Source organism: Mustela erminea, chromosome 11 (genome assembly GCF_009829155.1).
Source record: "Mustela erminea isolate mMusErm1 chromosome 11, mMusErm1.Pri, whole genome shotgun sequence".
Classification (NCBI taxonomy): domain Eukaryota; kingdom Metazoa; phylum Chordata; class Mammalia; order Carnivora; family Mustelidae; genus Mustela; species Mustela erminea.
The window spans coordinates 33547591-33575567 of NC_045624.1; the positions used below are offsets into that span (position 1 = coordinate 33547591).

At 34.2% G+C, this 27977-nt stretch overlaps 1 protein-coding gene across 5 annotated transcripts in view; it reads left to right on the forward strand.

Moving 5' to 3' along the window:
* TFEC (transcription factor EC) overlaps positions 1-27977 on the forward strand; it is a 175205-nt gene that overhangs the window by 136409 nt on the left and 10819 nt on the right. For 4 of the 5 annotated variants that reach the window (XM_032304336.1, XM_032304340.1, XM_032304338.1 and 1 more), the window contains 4 exons: positions 1558-1809; positions 11256-11342; positions 26525-26639; positions 27743-27799. In XM_032304336.1, coding sequence (XP_032160227.1) covers positions 1558-1809; positions 11256-11342; positions 26525-26639; positions 27743-27799 — 511 coding nt within the window. The remainder of the gene's footprint in view (positions 1-1557; positions 1810-11255; positions 11343-26524; positions 26640-27742; positions 27800-27977) is intronic. The other variant, XM_032304337.1, reaches the window with a different exon arrangement.

Consider the following 27977-nt stretch of genomic DNA (forward strand, 5'->3'; position numbering starts at 1 on the left):
TGTGTAATCTTTATTACCAATCTTAATCTTTTTTATATGACTGAAAAATTATTTTATGGTACTACAATTAAAATAATGCTAAAAATGTCAGCATAACAGAATTAGACTAAAGTAACTACTACAATATTGTACCCCAAACCAGCTAATTTAAATGCAAAATACTTTGTAAAGGCTATTTATCTGGGCTAATGCATGTTAAGGGATTTAAGGAGTAGTTTGTGTAGCTGAAATAAAAGGAAAAATAAGCACTGTACAGCAATCTTTACTATTGTTTAACATGAGGGAAATATTAAATAGGTTTATATATAGGCCACTTGAGGAAAATGTATTAGAAGCCACATCACAGCATAGTAAATATAAAGAGGACTGGCAGGCAATGCTACTTTCAAAGTCTTTTATAGGAAAAGCTTGACATGGTTAAAATTATACTTCTGCACTCCATGTTATATTGTTAACTGTGATAACTAGCCAGAATTTTAAGGCTATGTTTTGAAAAGGGATTTCAAAACACAGGACAGTTGTTTAGTTGGCACATGACACTGGTTAGATTTTTCTCTGAATGCTTCCTATGATTCATAATCATCTACACAATTATTACTAAGTGAGAATATAGAAAAGCTTAGAAGTAAGATTATGTATGTATGTATATACCTATGTAATCTCTACAGCCAATGTGGGGCACAAACTCACAACCCTGAGATCAAGATCAAGCCAGGTGCCCCTAAAAATAAGATTTTTAAAAAATAAAAATAGGATGTGCCTGGGTGACTCAGTTGGTTAAGCATCCGATTCTTGATTTTGGCTCAGGTCATGATCTCAGGTTTGTGGGATGAAGCCCAGAGAGGGCTCCGTGCTCTGCCGAGAGACTGCTTGAGATTCTCTCCCTCTCCCTCTCTGTCTGTTCCTCCCCCCACTGGTGCTCTCTCTTTCTCTCTCTCTCTCTTTCTTTTTCTAATAAATAAATAAATAAATAAATATTTTTAAAAAATAAAAAATAAGAAGTATAGCACAGAAATTTTTAAAATATGGAAAAAATTACTTTGATTACTTAGATTTCACCACCCATATCATACTTAATATTTTGTATATATATTTCTAGTTTCTGTTCATCATGAGCAGTTTTTTAAAATATTTGATAAAAATGATTTGTGATTATGTCCCATGGAATATTTATATGTAATATTTAAAAATCCAAGAAATACATATTATATGAAAATTCCTCTATTTTCCTTCTATTATTTTAGGCTTCCTTTTCTAGAACCTCAAAATGTATTGCTACTTATAGATTTATTCCCAATTTTGGTTCAGTTACCTGTTATTTTGAGAGCTGTTCTTAAACACTTGGTTACCATTGAAAATGTTTTAGTAAGTTTAAGTTACTTCTTAAAAACTGTCATCTATTAGTAGGGTATGTAAATTATGACAGAAGCATAAACCGTAAATTCGAGAGAAGTAGATGTTGTAATGTGTCTATTAACATAATTCAGTTGTTGAAAGTAGAACTCTGATTTACCAGGTGATACTACACATTGTATTTGTTTGACTTTTATTCTGTAGGTCTCAGCACATCTGGAAAATCCTGCAAAATCCCAGCTACAGAGAGTCCAGAGACAACAAGTAAAACCCTTTATGACCCTTGACTACCAGCTTGTCAACCAGACTCCTAAACGGTCACACCCTCCAGCTTCAAGCAGTGCGCTTCTGGTGCAGCAAGGACACCTATCTCCCGAGAGTGACACTGGCTTTACTGGAAATCCACTCAGCAAGTTACTAACTCTTGGGAAAGAAGATGACAATGTGGAATGGCATGTATGTCTAGTAGCTACTTATGAAAATATATAATCAGCTTTTGAAAAAAACTGTAGGGAAACTCTACATTTTTATAGTAAACATTCCAAATGCAAATATATTTAGCAAAAGGGATGTCTTAATGTATTCATTTATAATAGTTAGTTATGCACATATTGATTCCTCTGCATAATAAAATATAACAGTTCATTTCTCAATACCTCCTTTCAGTTATGTATCAGTGTGAGTCAAAATGGGCTCTAACAGTCATTTATGTTAGGAAGATTTAGCTTTGTAAGGATTGTCTGGTATATTTAGTTAAAATATTTATCGGTAGTTGTATTATCTTAAATACCCATTAAAATAAAACAGGAAGAAGTTGTTTAGATAGCAGTCAACACGTGCTCTAAAATAAGACTAAAAATGTTATTGCACTTAATGTTTTATGGAATTACATTTGGATTTCTTACTATTAATTATTTATTCATTCATTTCTATTTTCAACAAATACTGTCTACCGTTTACTAAATAACAGGAACTTAGAGGTGCCAGGGGTATAAAATGAATAAGAATGTGTACCGTCATGGAATTTATATTTATCGTGACCTGCTTATGAATGAACCTTCGAAAAGTACTGAAGAATGAATTGAACTGGCAAACCACCAGAACTGGGAAAAAGACTTCCTTTAATATCTCAGTGTAGAAAAACAGCATTTATAGCTGAGCTTTCTATTCGTTTCCTTTTCTTTCTTTCTTTTTTTTTTTTTTTCCATTTGATTTGTTAGATGGAGCCATGGTCCTGTGATCTCCTGTGTTTAATCTTCCAGTCTACATTCCTGATGATTATTACTGATTTCAGGTCGCTGCTTTTTGCTATGAAGTCTGTAGCCTCCAGTCACCAAAGAGTAATGCTCAGTGTCCCATTATGTGAATTCCAAAGTGGTAGAGGAAGATTTCACTTTTTTACAAATTTTACATTTATCAGGCAAAGGGAAATAATAAGTATCTGGTAGACTGCTTAATAAAATAGAAAACAACCACAAAATAGGACTCATTGAAATCCAAAGCTGAGCATAAAGCTCTACATGGATATTTACTGATACTTCTCAATAGTGATTATATAAATAATTGTTTTAAAAAAATGTAAGGTTAGTTCTCTAGTCACTCTATGAAGAGCGTAAAAATATATGTAGGATGAAAATCATCTGTATAGTAAATATTAGAACTCAACCAACATAATTTTTCTTACTATCACCTTCTTCCAAAGTTCATTTCATTGTGTGGAAGATTGATTTCTAAGGGAAAAAAACAAATCCCTAAGGATTTGCATATGCCAGTCAGTTCCAGGCAAAACCCAGAATACGATATTATGTATCTTATGAAATATGTTTTCTAAAAAATAGGAAAGGATAAGTAACATATATCAGTGTTCTCAGTTTTTCTTAGTAAATGTTTTTATTCCCTAGGCACACAACTTACATTTTCTTTCATAAGAATTTTTTACATTATAAAAGAAATCTATGTGGTTTTAGTAGTCTTTTATGTGGTGCCTGTCAAAGGAAGCTGCTAAGAAGGGCTGAATGCCCCAAAGGTTCAGAGCTCTGGGGGCAATGTGCACATTAGGCACGGATTTTTTTTTTTTTTTTTTTGCTATTTTTTAAACCATTGTACCTTTGGCTATGTATGTAAAGTTTCTTCTATAGTTAATTCTACTTAATCATAATTTTATTCAGTATGTTGTAGTTTTCATCAGTGTGTGTTCTCTTGAAGTCCACTTATGTGCACGTTTTCACATTCTGCCACCATTCACGGTCTTGTTATCTTTCACAGCTAAGATGTATCCTATGTCATTGAAAATTCATAATATTTTCTGATTCATGGGGTTAGAACCACCATTTATTTACTAGCTGTGTGGTCTCAGTCCTTAAGCTGTCTTCCCAGCATTCCTACAACTGGAAGAGCTGCTTGCATTTTTTAAAGGTCCTAACACAAAGGCAGAATGGGAGCTCAGGAGATGGTGGCTATTGCCATTCTTTGGCATTTCTTTTTCCTGAGCTTGTCTTGCTAGGACATCAGAAAACATTTCATTAATTCAAAGAAGAAGTCAGATATCATGGCTACTACAGAGTAAGTCTGTAAGAACATCCTTAGTTTCAGGATTTGGGGTTGGTATTAGGAGTAACTTGGTGACTAATGGTCTCTGAGACAGTGAAATACAAAATCAAAAGAAGCGTTCTATAGCCTGGGCCTTTCCAGAGGATAAAATTTGTACTCCTGGCACAGAGGACCCTTCCATATTTAACCCTTGCCTCCTGATCCAGACTTATTGTTCAGCTGGCCCATGGCACTCTGTGCTTCAGCCATATGGGTTCACTAGTGGTTCTCACAGTGGCCGGGTTCTCGATTCTTATGTCATTTCTTTACCATCTACTCATTCAGTCTTCACCATTTGTCAAGATTCTCAGTCTCTCTCCAAAATTCATCTCAGGTTTCTTCTCTAAGGTGCTTTTGCTGGTAGTTCCCTGTGTAGAAAAGCATTTATTCTCTGAATTTTCATAGTAACACCCATATCATGTAGATAAAAATTGCATTTATCACAGCATTTTCATAGCACATGCTATGTTTTAATTATTCATTGTCTTGTTTTCCTACCAACTGTAACTTCCAGGAGTTATAAGTTGAATGTGTGAGGAAAAAAATTAGCAAATAATTATAATATTATGTAGCAAGGATAATGGTACAGATAGGAGCATGAAAGTGCTGTTCTTACTCAGAAATATCAATAGTAAAACTTGGAGAAAGTGGCTAGTAGAACATTTACACAGATGAGGTAGGATGAGTGGAAAATAAAGATGGGGAAGAGCAGGAAATGCAGTGAGCAGAAAAAGGGAACAGGTGGTAGCAAAAGATGAGACCAGAGATGTGGACAAATCACAGAAAGGCTGGTACTCCATGCAAAGAAATTTCAAATCCTGGGAAGGTTTAAATGTGGGGGCTGGAGTGACATAATCAGATTTGACTGTAATATCATTCTGTCTGCTATGGAGGAGAGGAATCCTGGAGAGAGAGGGCCAATTGGGAGGTTACTTCTATAATGCAATGAAAGGTAATGAGACCCTCTATCAGAACATGCTAGATTCTTCTCCTACCCACTTAAGCCCCCATGTTGCATCACCACTTCCTCATATCAGGGAGATCATATGATAGTTGTCTTTCTCTGCTTGACTTATTTCGCTAAGCATGATACGCTCTAGTTCCATCCATGTTGTCGCAAATGGCAAGATTTCATTTCTTTTGATGGCTGCATAGTATTCCATTGTGTATATATACCACATCTTCTTGATCCATTCATCTGTTGATGGACATCTAGGTTCTTTCCATAGTTTGGCTATTGTGGACATTGCTGCTATAAACATTCGGGTGCATGTGCCCCTTTGGATCACTACCTTTGTATCCTTAGGGTAAATACATGGGGGCTTAAGTGGGTAGGAGAAGAATCAATGAAACAAGATGGGATTGGGAGGGAGACAAACCATAAGTGACTTTTAATCTCACAAAACAAACTGAGGGTTGCTGGGGGGAGGGGGTTTGGGAGAAGGGGGTGGGATTATGGACATTGGGGAGGGTATGTGCTTTGGTGAGTGCTGTGAAGTGTGTAAACCTGGTGATTCACAGACCTGTACCCCTGGGGATAGAGTATTATGCCTCCATCAGAAAGGATGAATACCCAACTTTTGTAACAACATGGACGGGACTGGAAGAGATTATGCTGAGTGAAATAAGTCAAGCAGAGAGAGTCAACTATCATATGGTTTCACTTATTTGTGGAGCATAACAAATAGCATGGAGGACATGGGGACTTAGAGTGGAGAAGGGAGTTGGGGGAAATTGGAAGGGGAGGTGAACCATGAGAGACTATGGACTCTGAAAAACAATCTGAGGGTTTTGAAGGGACGGGGGGTGGGAGGTTGGGGTACCAGGTGGTGGGTATTATAGAGGGCACGGATTGCATGGAGCACGGGGTGTGGTGCAAAAATAATGAATACTGTTATGCTGGAAATAAAAAAAAAAAAAAAAAAAAAAAAAGAACATGCTAGAGTTGGGGTATCTCGGAGATCACCATGTAGAGATGCCAGTGACAGCTAGAGATCCAAGTTTGCCTCAAGGAGAGTGATCTAGACTGGAAAAAGAGATTGAGAGTTGTCAGCATGGGGTGAGGGAGCGGGGGACAGGGGGATACTTAAAAGTTCACGTGAGAAAGAGAGCTCCTAGAAATCATGAAGAGAGTAAGAAGAGCAATGAACCAAGGATGGGATTGAGCCATTAGCAATATTTAGTGGGTGGTCAGAGAGGAGGAACTATAAAAGTAAAATAAACACATAGCCAGTGTGCTGTCATCGAAACCAAAGAGTTAGCTTAAAGAAGTTAGTTTAAATGAACTATACACTCAAGTGTGGTAACCAACTCTAGCAAAATAAGGGTTGATAAATATCTTGAGTTTGGCTGATAAGCAGTCAAGAAAACAACAACAACAACAAAAGGAATTTCAGTAGGGTGGTTGGCAGAAACCATTCTTCCACCTTGAATTCAGAGTTGACAGGAGGTGGAGAGGTTGAAACCTGGGATGTTTGGGATCACTGGGCCAAAAGCTAATAAGGCAAAGACAAGAGAGAGAGTCATAAACTGAAAATTGTTTAGTTGACTTGCAACAGGCTCTAGATTGGATCTAAAAGGAAGATTGTGTTTTGGTCAGTGAGATCATAGAATTTAAGATTTTAGAAATGAAGTGGTTTAGAGGATGACAAGACTCAAGGCCTGTGCTGAAGAATAGGTGAAAGGAAGGCTAATGTCAGATTTACAATTTTGAGAGAGGTGAGTTAAAATATTCAACTGCAATTGTTGATTTACTTTTCTGTAGAATTCTGACAGGTTGCTGCCATAGATATTTCTAAATGCATATCAATTTATGATCATTTGGCATTACTTTTCCTTTAAAATTTTATCTTGATTCTTATATGGCCCAATATTAACATTGCTACTGTGTTTTCCATTTGGTCATATTTGTGGTACAATTTTCACCTTATTTTCAATTTTCTCTTATTTTGTTTTAATTAACTATTATAATACTTTTTAACAAATCCAATTTGAGAGATAGTTTCTCAAGCAGTGTGTTAACTCATTTACATTCCTTTTATTACTTCTAAGATTTATTACTTTTTTAATGTTTTAAAATTACTATACTTTGTTTCATTATTTGTTTTTTTTTTCTATCCTCCATTGAGCAGGTCTTTTTTCTCTCTTTTCTTTTTTGTTAGTCTAATTTTTTAAGATGCAATAGTTATATCTTTTTCTATATCTAGGTCATTGTTCAGCAAGATCTATGTCATATCCTTAAGTAAAAATTTTCCTTAGTATGGTCTTACCGCCTTGTTCTCACCTATCGTCCTATATTGGGACTTACAGGATCTCTCTCTCTCTTCTCCCTATCTATATTCTTGTTTAGCTCAAAAAAAGTTTACTTTTATTTACTCATTTTTCTTTTTCTTTTCCTTTTTCTCAGAAGATTGATTTATTTATTTTAAAGAGAGAGAGGAAGACAGCGTGCATGCAGGATGGGGGTGGGGGTAGGAGGAGAGGGAAAAGGAGAAAAGCAGACCTTGAGATCAAGACCTAAGCTGAAATCAAGAGATGGACCCAGGTGCCCCTATTTACCCATTTTTCATTTGTATAGATTTCATAATTTTACTTTTCATCTAACTGGAATACTTCCTGGAAGAGTGTTTTTCAAAGGCCTTTTTGCTGTAAAACTTTTGAGTATAGAATGCCTTAGAACAATTTTATTTTGCCCATGTACTTATGCGCTATTTTATTGGTTATAAATGTTTAGGTTCAAAGTTCTTTACCTTTAATACTTCAGTTATTATCCCATTGTCTTCCTGTACCCAGTGTTGAAAAATTTCATTGTTGGTCTTTCATAGATCTTGTTTTTAAACTTTGCTTATCTTATAAATGTTCTTTCTTTGCCCTCAAACCTCATACTTTGCATACCTATTATCTCCATTTTGATTTTAGTCAAAATAATTTGTTTTTTGTTATATTTCATTATCTTCATCTATCATTTTGAAGATACTTATTCTACTGATTTGTAATTCTTTTATCTATTATTTCTCTTCCATCTGATATAAAATATTGTGTTTATTGTCTTTTCAAAAATAACAACTGGATTCTTAGGTGAGTAGTTTTGAGGATTCCTGGAAGCTATGAAGCAAGATTATGAATGGATTTTAGATCTTAAAGTCAATTTAGGATAATGGAGGAACCAATGTCTTCAATAAATTAGGGGCAAATTCAGTCATGAAGGTGGATGAGAGAAATGAGGGATAGTGGTGTTAGGGAAGCAAAGAAGAGCCTCCAATGAGGCTGAGGTTTCACATGTAGGAAAGAAAAGTTTCTTACTGAAATAGGAGAAACCTAAGCATATTGGTTAATAAGGAAAAATTAAAGATGCTGTAGAGTGAGTCATTTATGATGCAAGTTTTTAGGAAGAAAAGGGATAAATGATATATATAATATTTGCTGAAACTACTGGAAGTACCCAAAGAAGAGCATTTATATAATTGTGGTTGGCATCCTTCTTTCCTCAGGTCTTCTTTACACCTGTTCAGTGTAAATTTATTGTTCATGGAAGGATAAATGTGAATGAAAGAAATATCATGAAATTAAATTTTGAGTTTAATAACGATCAAGAATATATTTTAAAAATTTCATAGACTGTGTTAAACAAAAGAAAACAAAATATGCATATTTAGTATCCTAGATCCTTTAAGGATCTCTCAATGCACATGGAATAACATCTAATGTCCAGACCATACGTGAAATCTAAAAAACAAAACAAATAAACAAACAAAAAAGCAGAATCTGACCTATAAATACAGAGAATGAACTGATGGTTGCCAGAGGGAACAGAGGTGGAGAGTGGTCAAAATAGATGAAGGAGAGTACAAAGTACAGGCTCTCAGTTATGGAATGAATGAGTCATGGAAATAAAAGGCACAGCATAGGAAATGCAGTCAATGGTATTGTCATAGTGTTGTAGATGACAGATGATAACTACACTTATGGTGAGTATAGCATAACATGTAGACTCATCAAATCACTCCATTGTACACCTGAAACTAATGTAACACTGGGTATCAACTACATTCAAATTTAAAAATTAAAATTAATTAATTAAAAAAATACAAGAGCTGTGCTCTTGAAGATGGTACTCACCAGCCACATGTGGCTATTTAAATTTAATTTTAAATTCATTCAAATTTACTAAAATCTCTAAAAATTCAATGAGATCAAAAACTTAATTCCTGAGCACCTAGGAATTTAAATAAAAACTTGAAAAGAAAAGATTTAATTCCTCAGCTAAACTACCTACACTTTTAAGTGCCCAGTAGCTATAAGTGATCAGTTGCTACTATATTGGGCAGTGTGGATGACATACCTATGCTTAAAGAAATTTTTGTTGGACACCACCAGCCTAGAAGCTTTCACAATATAGAGGGCATAGTTTTCAACTTCATCTCAAACCTTTCTCTTGCTCTCTTCCCACTGACCGACATTCTTTCTCCAATATCCATCTTCCTACCTAAGGGTCTTTATAATTTTCGCTTCCTTTCCAAGGACTGTTCTTTGCCGTGTTACTCATGTCTTTGTTCAAATATCAGTAAGTCCTTCTCTGACCATTTTCTAAAATAACACTCATTCCCATCAAGCTCTCTCCCTACCTGCTTTAATTTCTTCAGACCACCGTCTGTTATTAAGCTGTTTCTTGTCTGTTTCCTCATTAGCGTTAGAGTTCCAAGAGGGCAGAGGCTTTGTGGTGTTTGTTTTTATAGCTCTAATACTTGCAACAAGGTCTTGCAATAAATACTGCTCAACAAATATTAATTAAATTAATATTGAAAAGTGTTCCAATTTTTTTTTTTGGCATATCAACTTTGGGAGTATCTTAATAGAAGCCTGAATATTTGATTCTCTAAGGTTCTCAGAAATCTTGCTTAGAAGATAACATTAACAGAATCATAAAATATTCTCATACATCTCTCTGAGTTTACTCCTAGTTGTTTCTGCCTATGTTATAGGAAATTCAGAGTACTACAGTTGTATAAATTCAGCATTCTCATTACCTTTTTTTTTAAGATTTTACTTATTTATTTGACTGAGAGAGAGAGCAAAACAAACAAACAAACAAACAAACAAAAACACACAAAAAAACACACAAGCAAGAGGAGTGAGAAGGAGAAGCAGGCTTCCCGCTGATGAGGGAGCCTGATGTGGGACTGGATCCCAGGACTCTGGGATCATGACCCTGAGCCTAAGGCAGATGCTTAATGGACTGAGTCACCCAAGCGTTTTTTTGTTGTTGTTGTTTTGTTTTGTTTTCTTAAATACAAGACTGTGTGTGTGTGTGTGTGAGAGAGAGAGAGAGAGAGAAAGAGAGAGAGTTATATCACCTGCCTTTTTTTTTTCTTTTTTAATATTATGTCAATGAATTTTGGAACACTACACCAAAAACTAAGGACGTACTGTATGGTGACTAAATACAAGCTTTTGAAATCTTCTCCAGCTAAAGTACAGGAGAGAAGAAAGTCTATTTTAGAAAGGAATTGGGAAAGAGAGTAAGACGGTGACTTAAGTTAGGACTTTAGGGCCAGATTTCCAGAATTTCAGTCCTGCCTTTGTCACTCACCAGTTTCATAATCTGGAATGAGCTATTGAGCACTTTTTTTTTTCCTCTCAGTTTCTCCCTCTGTATAATGGAGATAATGATAGTATCACTTCGTAGAGTTGTTGTGAAGATTAAATGAGCTGATGGATGCAAAGCACAGAGAAAGTGTCTGGCATATCCCCCACCACTGTATGTTTGCTTTTGTTGCTGTTTAATGGGTCAGTGACTATTGTTGTTGTTGATATTCCTATTATTATTATTATTAGCCATTAGGGAAAGTTGGATAATATGTTCCCGTGTAGTTTGTATCCATGTGGACCAACTGCCTGGTTTGACCACTGCTATTTGAATATCCACCTGTAAGATGCAATCAAAACATTTCAAAAGGAAAGTAAAGTTTGTAGGAAGTCATCCCTCTACAGGTTAAGTACACATGCTCTGGCTTGAGGCACATGATAACCTATTTATATAGATACTGATTTCCAAGGGACTGGCCCACGGTGATTTGCCCAGCCATCACCTGCCAGCTGGCGGAAGCAAATGCACAGAAAAGCAACACAGATCAGAGTGGCAGGATTTCTTCATTTTAAGCTCTAAAGTATTCTGGGTTTTGATATACATATAACCTTAATTTAAATATTCTTTAAAACTTTGAAAGATTGCTAAATTTTTTCTCTCTGAATTTAAGCTGAAGCACAACTCTTATCATTATGCACAGTATTCTAAATGTATTATATTTTGCTAGATGGAAGACGTAATTGAGGATATAATCGGTATGGAGTCAAGTTTTAAAGAGGAAGGAACAGACTCTCCTCTGCTAATGCAAAGAACAGTAAGTGTTTCTAGACCTGAGGAGGTCAATGAGATTGAAATAAATAATGGCATCTGATGATTAAAAAAAAAAAAGAAATTTAATTTGATTAGTAAATGGTGTCTTATATGTTTTTGAAACAGACACAAGATAACAGATGAATATTAGGAAATATTATTGGTGCAGAGAAAGATTATGTAATGTTATTGAGGAAGATGACAGGGCTTGTGATATTCTCTCTCTCTCTCTCTCTATCTACCTAATTCTTATAAACATCCATTTAATTAAATATCTGCTATTTTCCATGAGTGATTTAATCTTTAGCATATAATCACAGCATATAATCAAAACATCCTCATGAGCTAATGGCTAAGTTTTGACTAATTTACCACAACTAACAACTATCAGATTCAAAGGCTCTACACTTTGTAGAGACAAGAAAAAGATTATAACAACAAGAAACATGACTTCACGTTAGAACCAATAACCAGAGATCAAAGATGAACTTAAGAAAAGCAGAACAGGCCTCACCCTACTTTAAGGCCTGTAGACAGACCTCTATGTTGCAATCAGCACAAATTCCTGGAACCATGTGTCATGAGGGATGGTGTCTTATCTCCTCTTTGACTGCTGTTGCCTTCTCGTTGTTCATTTATTAAATCACTAAAAATGTTATTTGTAAAGGGCGTGCAAGATCTTTTCACCTACTTTGAAGGGTTATTGTTGGTTGGTTTGCTTACAGTTTTAGATCTTTTCAAAAAGTGGGAAAAATATGAAAGATTGTGATCTAGTTGTTATTTTAAACATTTCATTTAAAGAAAATGGATTCTGACTATATTGTGTTGTATGGATATTTTTCATCAGCAAATCAATGAGCTGGGTTATGGTAATGATGAACATATAAATTTAAGACCTAAAGAAAGTATCCATTTTTTTTCTTTTCTGTTCCTTTTTTCCCAGACAGAATATCTAGAGAGAAGTATCCCTTTCCTCTGATAAGCAGGGCCTCCTAGAATAGGTCACGAATACTGGCATTATCTGACAAAGTTCAAATGAAGTTTAAAATTTAGTCTTTTTGCAGACTTTATTTTTATTTTATTTTTTAGGATAGACTGACAATTCTTTCTACCTCTTCTCTCTTCAGATTTCAGGCAGCATAGTTATAGGAAATCTGACTAATTCTCTAGATAAATATATTATTAATGATAATTTCTCCATGTCTAATTTCACAGCATGAAGTTACTATTTTCTTAACTAGTATTCAACCTCTGGGTTTTAGGAATTGATATTAATTTCCTGCAATCTATTCTTTGTATGTAGTACTCATTAAAATTGGATACTGAAACATTTTCTTTGTCAAATTATTTTACTTGTTTTGTAGAGGCTGCATAGAATGCCTTACTCAGGGCAAATTGGTGGCAATAACTATTGGAATTTGCATATGATAGCTAGAGTGTTCTTTTAAAAAGATAGATACTACAGGCCTACCTGCACTTACATCAAGAAATACCTGTGTTGACCAATCAGCAATCACTGATAAGTCCAGATCTACACATAAAACCAAAGAGTTCTATTAACCAAATGCATTTATTTAACATGTATTATGTACAAAGCATAATCCATGTACTATCGGAAACTCAAGTTGAGTAAGACACAGTTCACAAGTCAGGAGATCACATGATAGTGGGGCAATGAGTGAGGTGCACCGGAGAGGCGGGGAGGGAGAGTGTGGATCTCAGTGTTAAACCCAGATTCTAATCTAGATGTTGTGCAAGTCACTTAAGCTTTCTGCTATCTTCTGCATTATAAGAATAATTAAAATCTTTTATTTCCAAGGCTTTATATGTATATACATTATGCTAACCTTAGTATACTAGGATACTACATATGTACATTTGAAATACTAGTCAGAGAGCTGCTCTGGGGTTCAAGTGAAGGAGAAACCATATTACATTGAGATTTTTTTGGAAGTGCTTTAGGAAAAGATGATATTTGAAATACAGTTATGAGGGATACTTAAGATTTTAAGAGGTAGCCAGGAACACAGAAAAGTAACAAGTTAAGAGAACAACATAAGAAAAGTCAAGAGGTGAGGGGAAAAAAAATGCTTAAGAATGGCTGGTAGAACAGATAGGAAACTGAAGGATTTTTATAGTTCATGTGGATAAAAATAAAGACCTGTTGGATTCAGAGGAATGCTTTGAGTGAGTGTGTTACCAAGTGAACTTTTGGTGCAGATGGTCGAATCTGGCTCATCTGGGGCTTAAGCATGAAAGAAATGTTTTGGTTTATGTCACGTGTAAATTGTTAATACTATCGCATGCAGGCAGCCCTCCGTAACTTTGCCTTTGTTTTCTTCTGTGCTGGCTTTTTTCCCAGCTTGCGAGCAAACACTATCATAGCCTGTTCCAAGCTATGCACATAGTTCCACATAGTTTCTTCTTGCTAACCCAGTTTTTGTTTTGTTTTTGCGTTTTGTTTTTTTGCCGACATTTACTTCTTCACAAGGAAGAGAAGTTTCTGATTAATCTAAGCCAATCTTGGTGGCCCTGCTTTCCCCTGGCAGAGACAGTTTGAGGAATGAGCTTGTGTTGTGATTTTGACATGTTGAGCAGCTCCCTGGGAATTTTCTTAAGTCTTTAAAGTAGACCCAAGAAAGAGAAGGGTTTTGCCTCTCTGTGATGTTGTAGGACAATGTGACTGATGTAGTCATTTTATTGCCCAGAAGCTATGTAAATAAAGAAAATCAAAAGAAACAAAGGGAGAAGAAAAACTGAAAGAAATCCTGCTTATATGACCCTGGAGAATTCTTTACCTGTGGATTTCACATTACGTAAGATTTTTTTTTCCTTTATTTTATAAGCTAAGTGTATCAGAGTTTTTTGATTGTTATATAGCCAAATTCATCTTAATGGATACAGTCGGTCAGGGTTGGCAACCTAAGGGGGGGAGAACATCGTTTTCCCCTTAGTTCCAGTTAAATCTCTGGGATGATTCTTACCAGAGCAATGTCTGTCATATGTCTATCCCAAGTCAATTTCTCTGGGTCTTGGGCTCACCCTAGAGCTGTGGATTGAGCAGCCCCCCACACCAAACTACCTAGACTAAGAGTGAGAATGAGAATAGGAATTGTGCTCGCTTCAGCAACACATACACTAAAACTAGAACAGGGAATTCTAACAAGGCTAAACCAACAGATGTCCATTATGGCAAACTTCAAAAGTGAGGTAGTTATCAATTAACAATAATTATTATTAATTTCTCACCTATTATTTGAGACTCACTTTTCTATATATTTTACTTATAATTTCTAGTTCTCCTAGAAATCTGTAGAATCTCAGGGCCTGTTGACTGAGTGTGCTGTTAGTCATTTTAGCATTCTCTTGCTGTGGAAGCAGGAAACCTTGGATCTCACTTAGCTAAGATTTATCCTAGGAACACTGCATATAGGCTTAACTAAAAGTCACATAATAACTTTCATTGATGGGAAACTTGAAAGCTCCTGAGGGGAATCTTGGAACAATTGTGGTCATCCTTCCCATTTATCCAGGTTGAATGAAGGAGTTCAAAGTCTTTGCAGATCAATTTAGCCCACGTATTTCTGACCCAGAAATGAATGTTGAGTGATGAGTGACTAGAGTTAGAATAATTAAGAAGTTACCTCTTGCTTTCTAACCCTAATGTGTCAGCATCTTCTTACTGTAACAACTATGTAAACTAGATTGTAAAGAGCCAAGGTGCCAGAAACATTCAGCCAAACCAGTCATACTTTTGACAAAACCCTAACCTGTCAGTTTCTCAGTCTCTTTAGTGTCAATTTATTTTTCTCTTCCCCATTTAGCCATTCCTTCACATGATTGCATCCTAGATCTTGTTATTGCTATTTTTTCTATCCCATAAGATCTTCATTTCACACTTTTTAACCCTAACATTCTATTTGTACCTCTACTGTAGTGTTGTTATTTCATCAGTTGTTCAAGCTCCAAATCAATGGACTCTATCACTGTTTTCAATAGTTATGACTTCACACTCACAACATTTTGGAAATTTCTTTAACCTGTCCAGAGTCCTTGGTCAAGCACTCTAACCAGTCCTCTTGCAAATACTCCTAACATCTCCCCTCTTTTTCTTCATTTTACTTCCTTGGCAAAACCCCTGCCCTGATTAGACTTCTCTCATCTTACTCCACATCTCAACCCGAGCAGGTTAACGGATAAAATTTCACCACACTGTTCATACTACTCACCTCAAATACATCACCGAAACTTCGCAGGGCCTTTCACCACCCATTCTGCAGGTGTACACAGCTATGCCATGTGAAAGTTCTCATTTATTCAGACCAGTTTTTAATATCTCCCCTTCTCTCCTCAAAACCCTGCAATTCATTGCCCATTCTTCATTTTGCAGCCAATTTCTCTTTTACAATGTATTTTAAGGAGAAATGTATGCAACACTATTGGATTCATTCATTAGTAGATTGGCATCACCAATTCTACTAAATCATCTGCATCTGTTTTAATTTCTTCTGCCATCTCTTCTATAATTGCTCCTGCTCATAATCTAAGGCCAGCCCACCACTTGTGCCCTGGATCTTACTCCTTCTTACCTTCTCAAGGTCTTTCCTTCTCTAAATAGTGAGTCCTTCTCCTCCATAATCAGTCTATTCTGATCTATAGGGTTATGCATATCATCATTACACTGGTCTTTAATAACACTCCCTAAAAGTAAAACCAAAACTCCTTCTGAACTCATTTTCTCTCTGGTTGCCACACTATTTCATGACTGACTTACTCACAGACGGGCTTCTTGCTTCCATCCTCACCCTGCCACCATTTCCTACCCTTCTGTTTTCTAGTCTCCAACAGAGCCATTGTCCTCACAATTCTAAAGGAGCTCTTAAAACCAACTGAAGTAGAAGCCAGTAGTAAGGTCTTCGTTCTCACCTCACTTGGCTTCTCGGTGGTATTTGCCGTGGTTGATCATTTTTCTTTCTTGATGTATGATCAGGGATTCTCTGGCACCACATTTTCTACTTTTCTACCCACCTTCCTGGTTCTTTCTTTTCTAATAGGTGTCTCAATTCTCACCTGTTCCAAGGCACAGACTTCAGCCCTCTTTTCTCATGTATTTATACATCTTACAGGTAATCTCTACCCTTTTCTAGCCTACATTTCTCCCCTATATGCTAGACCCATTTATCCTACTGCTTGACATCTTTAATGCTTCTAACAGACATCTCAAACTTAATATGATTGACAGAAATCCCCCCCACCTACCCAAATCTACTTTTGGTTCATCTAGAACCCCTACTCCTAAAGAGTCATCTTTCTTCTCTCTCTTACTCCCACACCTTCACATCTATCAGTACATTCTCACAAGTGTTCAAGATTTCCCAAATCTCCCAGCTTCTTATCAGCTCCTCTACTAAAAACACTTTTCCAAGCTACCATCATCTCTCACTTGAACTTCAGAAACAGAATCTAGCCTAACTTCTCTGCTACTTCTTGCCCCTTACAGCTGTTCACTGAGTAGACAGAATGATCTGCCCAAAGCAAAAATTAGATCCTGTTTGTCCTTGCTTAACATTCTGTTAACTTCCTAAAATCCTCAGAATATAATCCAGACATTTTACCATTGTCAGCATTTCCCTTTAACTTTAGGCTTTGGCCTCAATAGCTTTCTTCCTGCCCCTTGAACATGATATGCCTACTCTCATCTTAGGACCATTGAACTTCCTTTTTTGTCCCAGATCTTTGCATGGCTGCCCCTTTGCATGGCTGAAGTTTCCAATCTTCAGTCAATATCAACTTGTCACAGAGGCCTTCCACAATCAGGCTAGCTAAAAGACCCCATCTCATCAGTCCCTAAATCACTGTCTTATTTTGATGACCTCTGACACTTATTAGAATGATTATTTTATTTACCTATTTATTGTGTGCTCCCACCCCTAGGATGTAAACTCTTTGAGGATAAACATTTTGTCTGTCTTGTTCACTGCTATGTCCCTGGAACCTAGAGCTGTGACCTGTTTATTATTTTATCCTCAGCACCTAGCATAATGCCTAGCACATCATAGGGGTTCAGCAAACACATGTTAAATAAATATTTCAAAATCCACACATATTGAAAAAATTATTCCCATTATACATTAGTATTGAATAATTTTTTTAACAGAAAAAGCAGTAGCAACAAGGATAACAACTATTATAATAGCTACTGTGCCTCAGGTACTTGTTCTGTGACAAGGATTGTGCAGAACGCTTTTTGTGAAAAATTGTATAGATCATCCCAACAAACCTATGGGAGAGAGGCTAGTCTTACCTATAATAACTTTACAGTTGAGGAAAGAGGCTTAGAGAAGTGCAGTAATTTGTCCTGGTTAACGCAGTTAGTGAATGGCAGGGGAGGTTTTGAATCCAGTCCTGTAGGATACCAGATGCAACAACAATCCTACCCACCCTCCTGTGCCAGCAGCCTCAGAAGGAAGCTGTTTCCTAGAACTGAAGAATCCTAAGATTTGAAGGAACCCCGGCCTGATAGGATTCTCTGCCACACACATGTAGGCTGATAGCTTAGCGGTGAGTTTAGATCTGTCTCCCTGTAATTTCCACCGGGTGGTCTTGGTTTCACCCCTTCCTTTTCGAGACGTGGTGCCGAGTAACTCATTTCTTTTATCATAGATAGCTATTTTTTCAATCAAGTGTCTCTAAATGCTGGTGGCATTTGGCAATCTCAGTAAACTGTTATAGTTCAAGACCATTCCAGAGACGAGGACTGAGTAAACATTAACAGCCCCTTGCATTTGGTTGGAACTTGAGAGGACGGCATAGCATCAACAAGCAAGCTTTAGTCAATCACAATCTAGAGCAGATTAGTCTTAAAGTCCAAGGAAGAGCCAAAGTTCACCTTGGCGCTGAGTTTTCTGCCCAGTCCTCTCAGCTATTGTTTGCCAGTTTCTAAGGAAAAGAAAATGATGAAGTAGAAAGAGAAAACGGTTGCTCTCGCGAAGGTTAGAGACACTGCAGCGTTAAAACTGGTGAGCAAGTGCATTTTGGAATTCTTTCAATGTCTGGAGATGAAGCCACCTTAAATACTGAGTGTCAGCTTTATAAACTAATAGTCCATAAAACAAGGTATGTAGAAATTGAGCTTTGAAATGCATAATATATAATCTGCTGTACACCAACAAACTTGTTTACTTAAAACATAGTGTTAGGTACTCTGGATACAGTAAAAATACTGTTATTGTCTCTGTAGTAAGAAAAAGAATTCTTAAAAATGTATATTGGGACTTTTCTATCAGAAAGTGAGGGTTCCACTGGTTATTTATTGTAGTGTTTATATTAAGTCAATCGCTGTTTTTATTAATTTAGTATTAAGTAGATCATATGCATATAAAGTGTGTGATGCAAAAGTATTTCTAAGTTACCATCTCTATTTTGTGTTTTATCTTTTCTACTTAAGTTATAAGCCAGCTGGCCAAGGACAAGGGACCTTCTACTCCCGCCCAACACATTATTTTTCTTCACTCATAATAGAACAAAAATAATAATAACTCAGTGGGACTTCCCTATTCAATGTTTGTCATTCAAACCTCATATGTAGCCCTGCTTTTGCAAATAAAATACAGAGGGAGATCAATAGTGTGTGTCTTAAAACTGGAAAAATCTAGTTTACTACATTTAAATGAACAAATACCCCAAAGGAAAAAAAATAATCTTTTAAATGCCATTTTTTTTATGTATGCATACATTGTGTGGTATGTTCTCCCCTACAGTGCTCTCTCTTTATGCCTGATGTTTCTCTTCTTTTTATGTCTACAGTTATTCTAATAATTTCAGGCTTACTTTTACCATTTTAGTTCTACCGTGAATGTCTTCACAGAAAAGAAAAATAGAAGATCCAAACAACTCAGTTTTCCCATGAACCTTACACTAAATATGTGATGTAAATATAGACACATAGATATCACACATACACATATATATGTAAGGGTATGTGAAGTTTTTTACTTTTAGTGTTTATATTGAAAAATTTTCTGAAAATATATAACAAATGTATTTTCTTTCCTCTTTTGTATTTATAATGAGATTATCTGAGAGAAGGACTTATAGCACACACAGACCACACATACATATAGACAAACATACATAGTATACATATATAATACATCTATACACATACATTATGCATACATATGTGTATACACACACACACACACACACACACACACACACACACATCTCTCCAGAAAATTCTCAGGCTTTTAGATAAGTAATTTTCATGAACACGGTAAGTAGTATATACTACAGTACTCTCTTTGCTGAGTGGAATATAATAAATGAAGAGGGGTAAAACAATAAATATAAACTAAATTATTAAATTTATGATTGAGTTTATCAGTCCTGTATGTTTTGGTGAGGAGAAAAATAAACCGCGCTGCCATGAAAGACAGTGTTGGAGAACGCTTGGACTTTAAGTTGAGCCTTAGAGAGTAGGTTGGATTTTGATACTTGAATAAAACTGAGAAAAAAGTTGTTCAATGGCTTCCAACTTTTTGCATGTTCAAATCACTTCTTACCATTCAAAGTGTTAAGGAAAGGACCTTTCCAGACTAGGGTAGGTAGTAAAGAATCCAGCCTTTGTTTCATATAACCGAAAATTAAATCCCAAGCCCACTATTTATATAACTGTATGAACTTGAGATAACTTAATTTTTCAGTTTTAATTATTTTATATTTAAAATGGGAAACATTTTAACTCCTCATGGAGTTTTTACAAAGATTACTTGAAACTGTCATATCATCTTCCACAACAACTGCATCATTTCACATTCACATCATCAGAAAAGGTTCCAGTTTTTGCACCTTACCAACACTTGTTATTTTCCTTTCTCTTGATAATAATCATCTTAATGAATGTGAAGTGGTATCACATTGTGGTTTTAATTTATATTTCCCTAATGACTAATGATGTTGAGCATCTTTTCATGTGCTTATTGGCCTTCTTCTTTGGAGAAATGTCTATTCCAATCCTTTGCCCATTTTTTAATCGGGTGGTTTGTTGTTGCTGCAGTTGTTGAGTTGTTGGAATTTTAAGAAAATATAATCTGGATATTAATCTCTTACTTATACGATTTGCAAATAGTTTCAATATTATACTGATGAGTTATCTTTTCACTCTCTTTTTAATGTGCTTTGATGTACAAAGCTTTAAATTTTGATGAAGTCTAAATTCTTTTTTTTTTTTTCTTCAGGTTGCCTGTGACTTTAGTGGTAGATTAAAAAAATAATAATAATCACTGAGCTCACTATCAAGATTTCACCCATCTTTTTTCTGAGAACCTTCATAGTTTTAGCTCTTATGTTTAGATCTTTGATCCATTTCAAGTTAATTTTTGTATAACGTATAAGATAAGGGTCCAACTTTGTTCTTTGCATGTTGAATCTACTTTCTCCAACACCATTTTTTGAAAAGACTATGCTGTCCCTATTGAATGATCTTGGCACCTTTGTCAAATCATTTCACCATATGGTTGAGGGTTTATTTCCACACTGTGCCTGAAATAGTGCAGAAATCCCACTCCATTGATCTATGTCTGCTATTATGCAAACACCCACTATTTTGATTATTGTCACTTTATTGTAAGTTTTAAAATCTGGACGTGTGCGTCCTCCACCTTTTTTCTTTTTCAAGATTGTTTTTGGGGACCCCCAAAATTCTATATGAATTTTAGAATGGGTTTTTCTTTTTCTACAAAAAGTGCTTTTGAGAGTCAATTGAATCTGTAGATCACTTTGGGAACTGTTGTCATCTTAATAATATTAAGTCTTCTGATCAATGAATATGCAATGCCTTTCTATTTATACATATCTTTTTAAATTTCCCTTAGCAATATTTTTTCATTTTTGGTGTATAAGTCTTTTGGCTCCTTGAGTAAATGTTATTACTAAATATTTTATTCTTTTTGATGTTCTTGTAAATAGGATTGGTTTCTTAATTTCCTTTTCAGATTCTTTATTGCTGGTGTATAAAATATACACTGACTTTTGGATGTTCATTTTATATCTGGCAACTTTGCTCTATTTCTTTGTTGGCTCTAATAGCTCTGTGTGTATATGTGTGTGTGTAATCTCAGGTTTTTCTAGATATAAGATCATGTCATCTATGAACATGATCATTTTATTCATACTTCTCCAATTTGGATGACTTTGTTTCTTTTTCTTGCCTAATGGCTCTGGCTACAATTTCTAATACTATGTTGAACAGAAGTGGTAAAAACAGACAACATTGTCTTGCTTATTTTTAAATCTCAACTTGTACTCTTGTATTACCTTTCTTTCACTTGAAATAGTATTTAGTTATTCTTAATTCTTTTTCCTAAATCTTTCCAGAAACATATCATTCCTGTTAATTAAAAAAAAACAAAAACAAAAACTTGCTTTGTGGATCTACTTTTATATTTTTTTCAATAATTTTGTTCTTTTCTACTTTCTTTGGGTTTATTTGGTTATTTTCCTAGCTTCTTGAGAATGATAATTTATCAAATTTCAAATTTTTATCTATTTTTTATGTTCCTTTTTAAAGGTATAAATTTCCTTCTATAGCATTGTTTTGCTATATCCCAGAAGTTTCTTTATGTGTATTTTTAGTATCTTTTACTTATTTCAAAATTCCAGCATGATTTTGTCTTTACTTTTGAATTATTTAAAAATTTCCAAGGATTTTAGAAATCAAGTCTCTATGAAATACATTGAAGGTGTTTTTTGACAGAGTTCATAATCAATATTTATATATGTCCCATATATACTCAAGAAAATTATATGTTCTGTAATTTTTGGATATGGAAGTTTGCAATGTCTATTGGGCCAAGCTTTTAGTTTTTTTATTCAAATGTTCTATAACATTACTGATTATTGTTGTTTGCTTGACTTTCCAAAAATGAGGAGAAATGTCAAAATTTCCCACTACATTGGTTGATTTATTAATTTTGCCTTACAGTTCAAAACATTTAGTTTTGCATATTTTGAGGTTATTTTATTATATGAATGCATGCCTATAATTCTTTTTTGAGAATTTCACTCTTTGTTATTATGTAGAGACTCTGTCTATCCCTAGTACATTTTCTAATTTTTAAATCTATTTTCTCTGATATTTATATAGGTATGTCAGTTTTCTATGGTTATCAGTTACTGGCTATATCTTTTTCCATCCTTTAATTTTGAATCTTTGTGTGAAAATCTTCACTATGTAGGTGTGTCTCTTGTACTGTCTTATCCAAACTGTTAGCCTTTTTGCTGAGAGGTTTGACTCATTTACACTGATATGTTTTCACCTGTTTCTCTCATCTTACTTTATTATTTAAGTGTGCCCATTTATTTCTCCTTAGTTTTAACTACTTTTACACCCTTGGGTTTCCTTCTGCTTTACTTCAATCATATTGATATTATCTAAACTTTAATACCGAGTTATATCATTATATATTTCATTTTTTTTTACCTTGGTTCTCCTCATCTTTTTTAGACTACAACCACTTACTAAGGTATGTGATCATTTTTATTTTGTATTTTTGAAGCATATTCTTTAAATATCTTCTTCTATTTAGGTACTTTATCTAAAACTGTTCTCAATGTTAGTTTTTCTGGGTAAACATCCTTAAGTATTTTATGACTCTAGGAATATTTCTATCATGGCCTCATTTGTGAATGACTCTTAAGCTGGATATAAACTTGTGTTTTAAGTTCTTTTCTTTCAACATTTAAAAAATACTCACTTTCCTCTTTCATTCAATGTTGCTATTGAAAAACTCTTACGTTAACCAGATTCTTGTTCCTTTGGACATAATCTTACCTTTTTCTCTCTAGGCTTTTAGATTCTCCTCTTTGTCATTGTATACTCTTAAAATTTCACTGGAATATGTCTGGGGTAACTTTTTCCTATGTATTTTTTAATAAAAATAAAATCATAATAAAATAAGATATAATAAAGCAATAGACTTTAGTTAATTCTCAGAAATGTATCTCCATTATTTCTTAAAAATTTTTTCTTCTAATTTTATTTCTCTTTCTCTCTGCAACTTTTAATATTTGTATTAAAATATTTGTAGTTCTAATAAGTCTGTCTTCCATACTGACTAGACTTTCTTCTATATGTTCTATTTCTGGGTCCTTTTCTTCATCCTCCTGAAAGATTACTTCAGTTTGGTTTTATAGTTTACTAATTCCATTATTCCTTTCTCACTGTGTTCATGATGCTATTTTCCATTTTATATTCTTTATAATACTATTTTTCAAGTACTATATTTTTAAACCTCTTCTTTCTGCTTATTCACTTTGGCCATTCATATGTTAATTTGTTCTAATATAATTAATTATTACAAACTTTTTATTTTTTTAGAACAAACATTAGACTAATTTAAGAAAATTGGTTTCATGTGATCTTTCTTTTTTTTTTTTTAATTTTTGCTTCTGGTGTTATTTCTCACATTGCATGTTGTTTTACTTTGAAAAAATCATTTTCCTCAAATGTTTTGATATGTTGACTAGTTCGTTTATTTTCTTCAGGGAATATCAGCTACTGTGAAATTACATATGTGAAGGTACATATGTGGGAAGGTCAGGGCCTAATCTACTTCAGTCTTTATAGTCTCACTAATGGAGGTGTGACTAAAATCTAGGGTGGAGAACCCTAAACAACAAGAACTACTGGCAATCACTCCTCATCTGAAGGCAACTTCTGAGATCAGGGGTTTTTGCTTTTTACCAGAAGGAAGTATTGTCTTGAGGAGTATGTTCTAACTTCTGAAATAATATTATTATAAATTCTTTATTATATATATTTAAAATTTGTGATTTTGTTGTTAATATTGATATGTTCAATATCATGTCATGTCATGTCAAGGGTTTGCTTTACTGAAAAAGCAATGTTTTTAAAACCAGAATAATATGTATTTCTTCATAAAATATCTATCCAGTTTCCTACTAATCTACAAAATAAAGTTAATACATTACCTAAGTAACATGTACCTTTGAGAAAAGTAAATACAATTTTGCTTTGTAAGTCTTTTCAAGGGTGTATGTAATCTTTAAATTTTCACTAACATTGTACTCACATATTTTAAAGGAGGAAAGGCACTGTAGATAACAGGAAGTATAATACATATTTTGAAATTGAAACCAGTTGTCTAATGATATTCAAAAAGTGATTAGCCATTTACATGAAATAGAGTGGTACCTACAGCATAAAATTAAATATGATATTAATCACTATGCTTTAGGGCATAAATTAAGCAATCATCAAGGTCAGAAGAAAATGTAATATACCTATAGTTAAGCAGGATTAGATTCATTATCAGAATTCCAGCACCATTTCTATATTAGGTATGGTCTGACCAAGTAACATGGACCCAGAGTAATGTTATAGTTGGGAACTTATCACTTTATTGTTACAGTATATATATAATATAGCTCCTTTTCTTCTTAAACATTTTTGCAATTTGCCACTGCTGCATTGAAATCCATCTGAATTCAAGCTCTTCAGAGAAAAGTGCCCTTTCTTTGGTTCCTTCCCTCTTCCTTCCCCCTCACTCCCTATCTTTTTTTACAGCACATCCATTATATTTCTCAAAGGCACAGAAGAAATGTACAATCCAGGTTGGTGATGCCTCAGCTTATAACCAACAAGATTTTCAAAAAAGGTCTTGAAATTTTTTACTTTTACAGTATGACTAAATGACTCACACATTAGGGAAATATCTGCTTTTAGGATTTCTTCCTAATTGTATTGTTCCTTTATAAGCACTCATCATCTATCCAATTTGATCAACTATTTTTCAGATGAAGAACTTGAATATGAGTAAATATTCAACTTAAGTGTTCCCTTCCAAGATTTATGAAGTAAAAATACATTTTAAAACAGTGAGTTTATATAAAATAAGGATGAATCTTAATAGAGTAAATAATGAAAAGAACCAACATATAAAAATATGTATCAGAATAACATATTCATCCATGATATCCTTACTGATCTACATATTCACATATATTAGCCTGATTTCCACTGTATTTTTCAAGTTCCTTTTCCTCCAAAATTCATAATATTTGTTACTGTAGTTTAATGGATTATTATGTCAGAATTAACTTTGGTCTTAAAATGTTCTTTCTTCACATTTATTTTCAGTCTGACTTTATAAGTATCAAAAATTTCCCTCAGTTTGAATTGGACTTTTACAAAAAGTCTAAATAAGGAATTAAGAATCTCTATAATAATATAGTTATAATTTTGTTTGATTATTTGTATTATTTCTAGGTCCTTAAGAAAAGAAAAAAGTTACTACCCAGAAATGAAATATAGGTACTTAAAATGAAAATATTATAAATGTTCAAATCCTACATTTTAAATGTGGGTTGCTTTGGATTAATGAATATTAATTTGAATTATGAATATTATTTAAATTAAATTTTCTTGGGAAGTCAAATCAATAAGCACATTTTAAATAATAAATTTGTACAATTTTGAATTGTGTTATAAAACATCTTAGTTTTCTGAAAAATTGTTCTCAAGAAGCACATTAGAAATTGCAGTGTTTATATAATTAGATGTACCCTATATCCACCAGAGGCAAAAGTAGTTTTAGACTACTTTTGGTTACCAGCTGGGATATTTATAATAATCTAGAACATTAAGTGTGCGATGAGAAAAAGTATGCCTTCCAGGAAGGAAAGAAAGTTTCTCACTTAATTAACAGTGTAAAACACCTCTTGACTGTGAGTTGCTGGTAGCACTGATGGCATTAAGAAGGCTTCCAAAATGTTCAGCCATTATACCTAATTTATGATATGCAGTGAACTTTCCAGCTTTGCTAATATGTATTTTGATTTTGTCCAAGCGATTTTTTAAAATATTACTCATTTATAACCAGGTAATGTGCAGATCAAACTTCCATAACTTTGTAAATATTAATCAGAATTTTCTTTCATGAGTGAACTAATTTCTATTTTTGCTTAAATATAAATAGCTTTTTCTCAACATATCCACAAGCATCCCATAATGATTTTGAAAAGTCAATGCATACTCACTCTTGTTTACAATTAAAATGCTGTATATAACAATTACTAATAAAATGGCAAATTTAAAATATGCATCTAAATATATCAGTGTCTACAGGAGGTTTAATTCATCCTTTCTTCCTTTTATTTCTAAAGTTGTCTGGAAATATTTTGGACGTGTATAGTGGTGAGCAGGGAATTTCACCAGTTAATATGGGCCTTACAAGTGCTTCCTGTCCAAGTAGTCTGCCAATGAAAAGAGAAATTACAGGTAATGTTGCTTTTTAGTTTTATCCCTTTTAGGTCAACTACTTCCTTTGTTATATAACAAATTATCCCAAAACTTAACAACTTGAAATAATAAATATTTATTCTCTCATATCATCTCTATGGGTCAGAAATCCAGAGATGGCTTAGAAAATTGGTTTTCACTCAGTCTTCCATAAGACTACAGTCAAGATGTTGTCCAGAGGTACAGACATTTGAGACAAGGCAGGCTAGAGGATGTGCTCCCAAAACAGTTCTGTTGCAGGTCTTGAAAGTTAGTGCTGTTTGTTGGCAAGAGACTTTGTTTCTTTACCACGTGAACCTTTCTATGAGTCTGATCAAATGTCCTCATGACATGACTGGTGTTCCAAGAGACACTAAAGTGGTACCTGAACGTGTCTTTTATGACCTAGTCTTGGTCACACTAGTGATCACACTAGTCATTTTCACATATTCTGTTGGTGTCCCAGGTCAGCCCTGTCTAATGTGCAAAGGAACACCCAAGGATGTGAATATCGTTGAGAATCATGGTAGGCAATGTTGGAGACTATCACAAATGCTTGCAACCATGTAGCACATAAAGTGTCATTTCCTGGAAGCGTTTGATAAGAATACCTAAGAAGTGTTGCTACATCCAGGGATGTAGAAATCATAGTTAATTATGAAAAATGTTGGTTGTAAAAATTAAGCTGAAATAATTTTGAATAATCTTAAAATTCTTAAAATAATAATAATGATGGAGCAGTTTAATATTTGCTATGCACTGTACCTCTTTTCATCATCAAAGTGATCATCAGATAGGTATTATATTATGCCAATTTTACAGATGAGGAGCTGAGACACAGAGAACTTAGGTAATAGATCACATGGCTATTAAAAGGAAGGCCAGAATACAAATCCAGGTTTTACTATTCAAACCCTAAAAGGTTTGCCATTGCCTCTTAAAGAGTGCTCTGCTCCAAATTTCTAAATATTGGCATAAAAATATTATTATGCCATTTGGAGCAAGTAATATTGTATTTTCACCTAATATTTCTGGAATTAGGTTGACTAGAGTGGTTTTAAAGTAGAACTAAGCACAATTTAAATTATCTTCCTTTTGATCAGAAACTGATACACGAGCTTTGGCAAAAGAGAGACAAAAAAAGGACAACCACAACCTCAGTAAGTATATTTTCCTTTTTTCCTAAAAAAAAAAAAATTAATGCAAGAGGAAACCCATGGAAGTTAAAATATGTGGTCTTTTATTTTCACTTTGTAAGTATTAGTATGAGGTCATATAACCAAAATAACCATAATGAATAGTATATGTTCACTAGTTGTGCTATTTTGGGAAATTTTA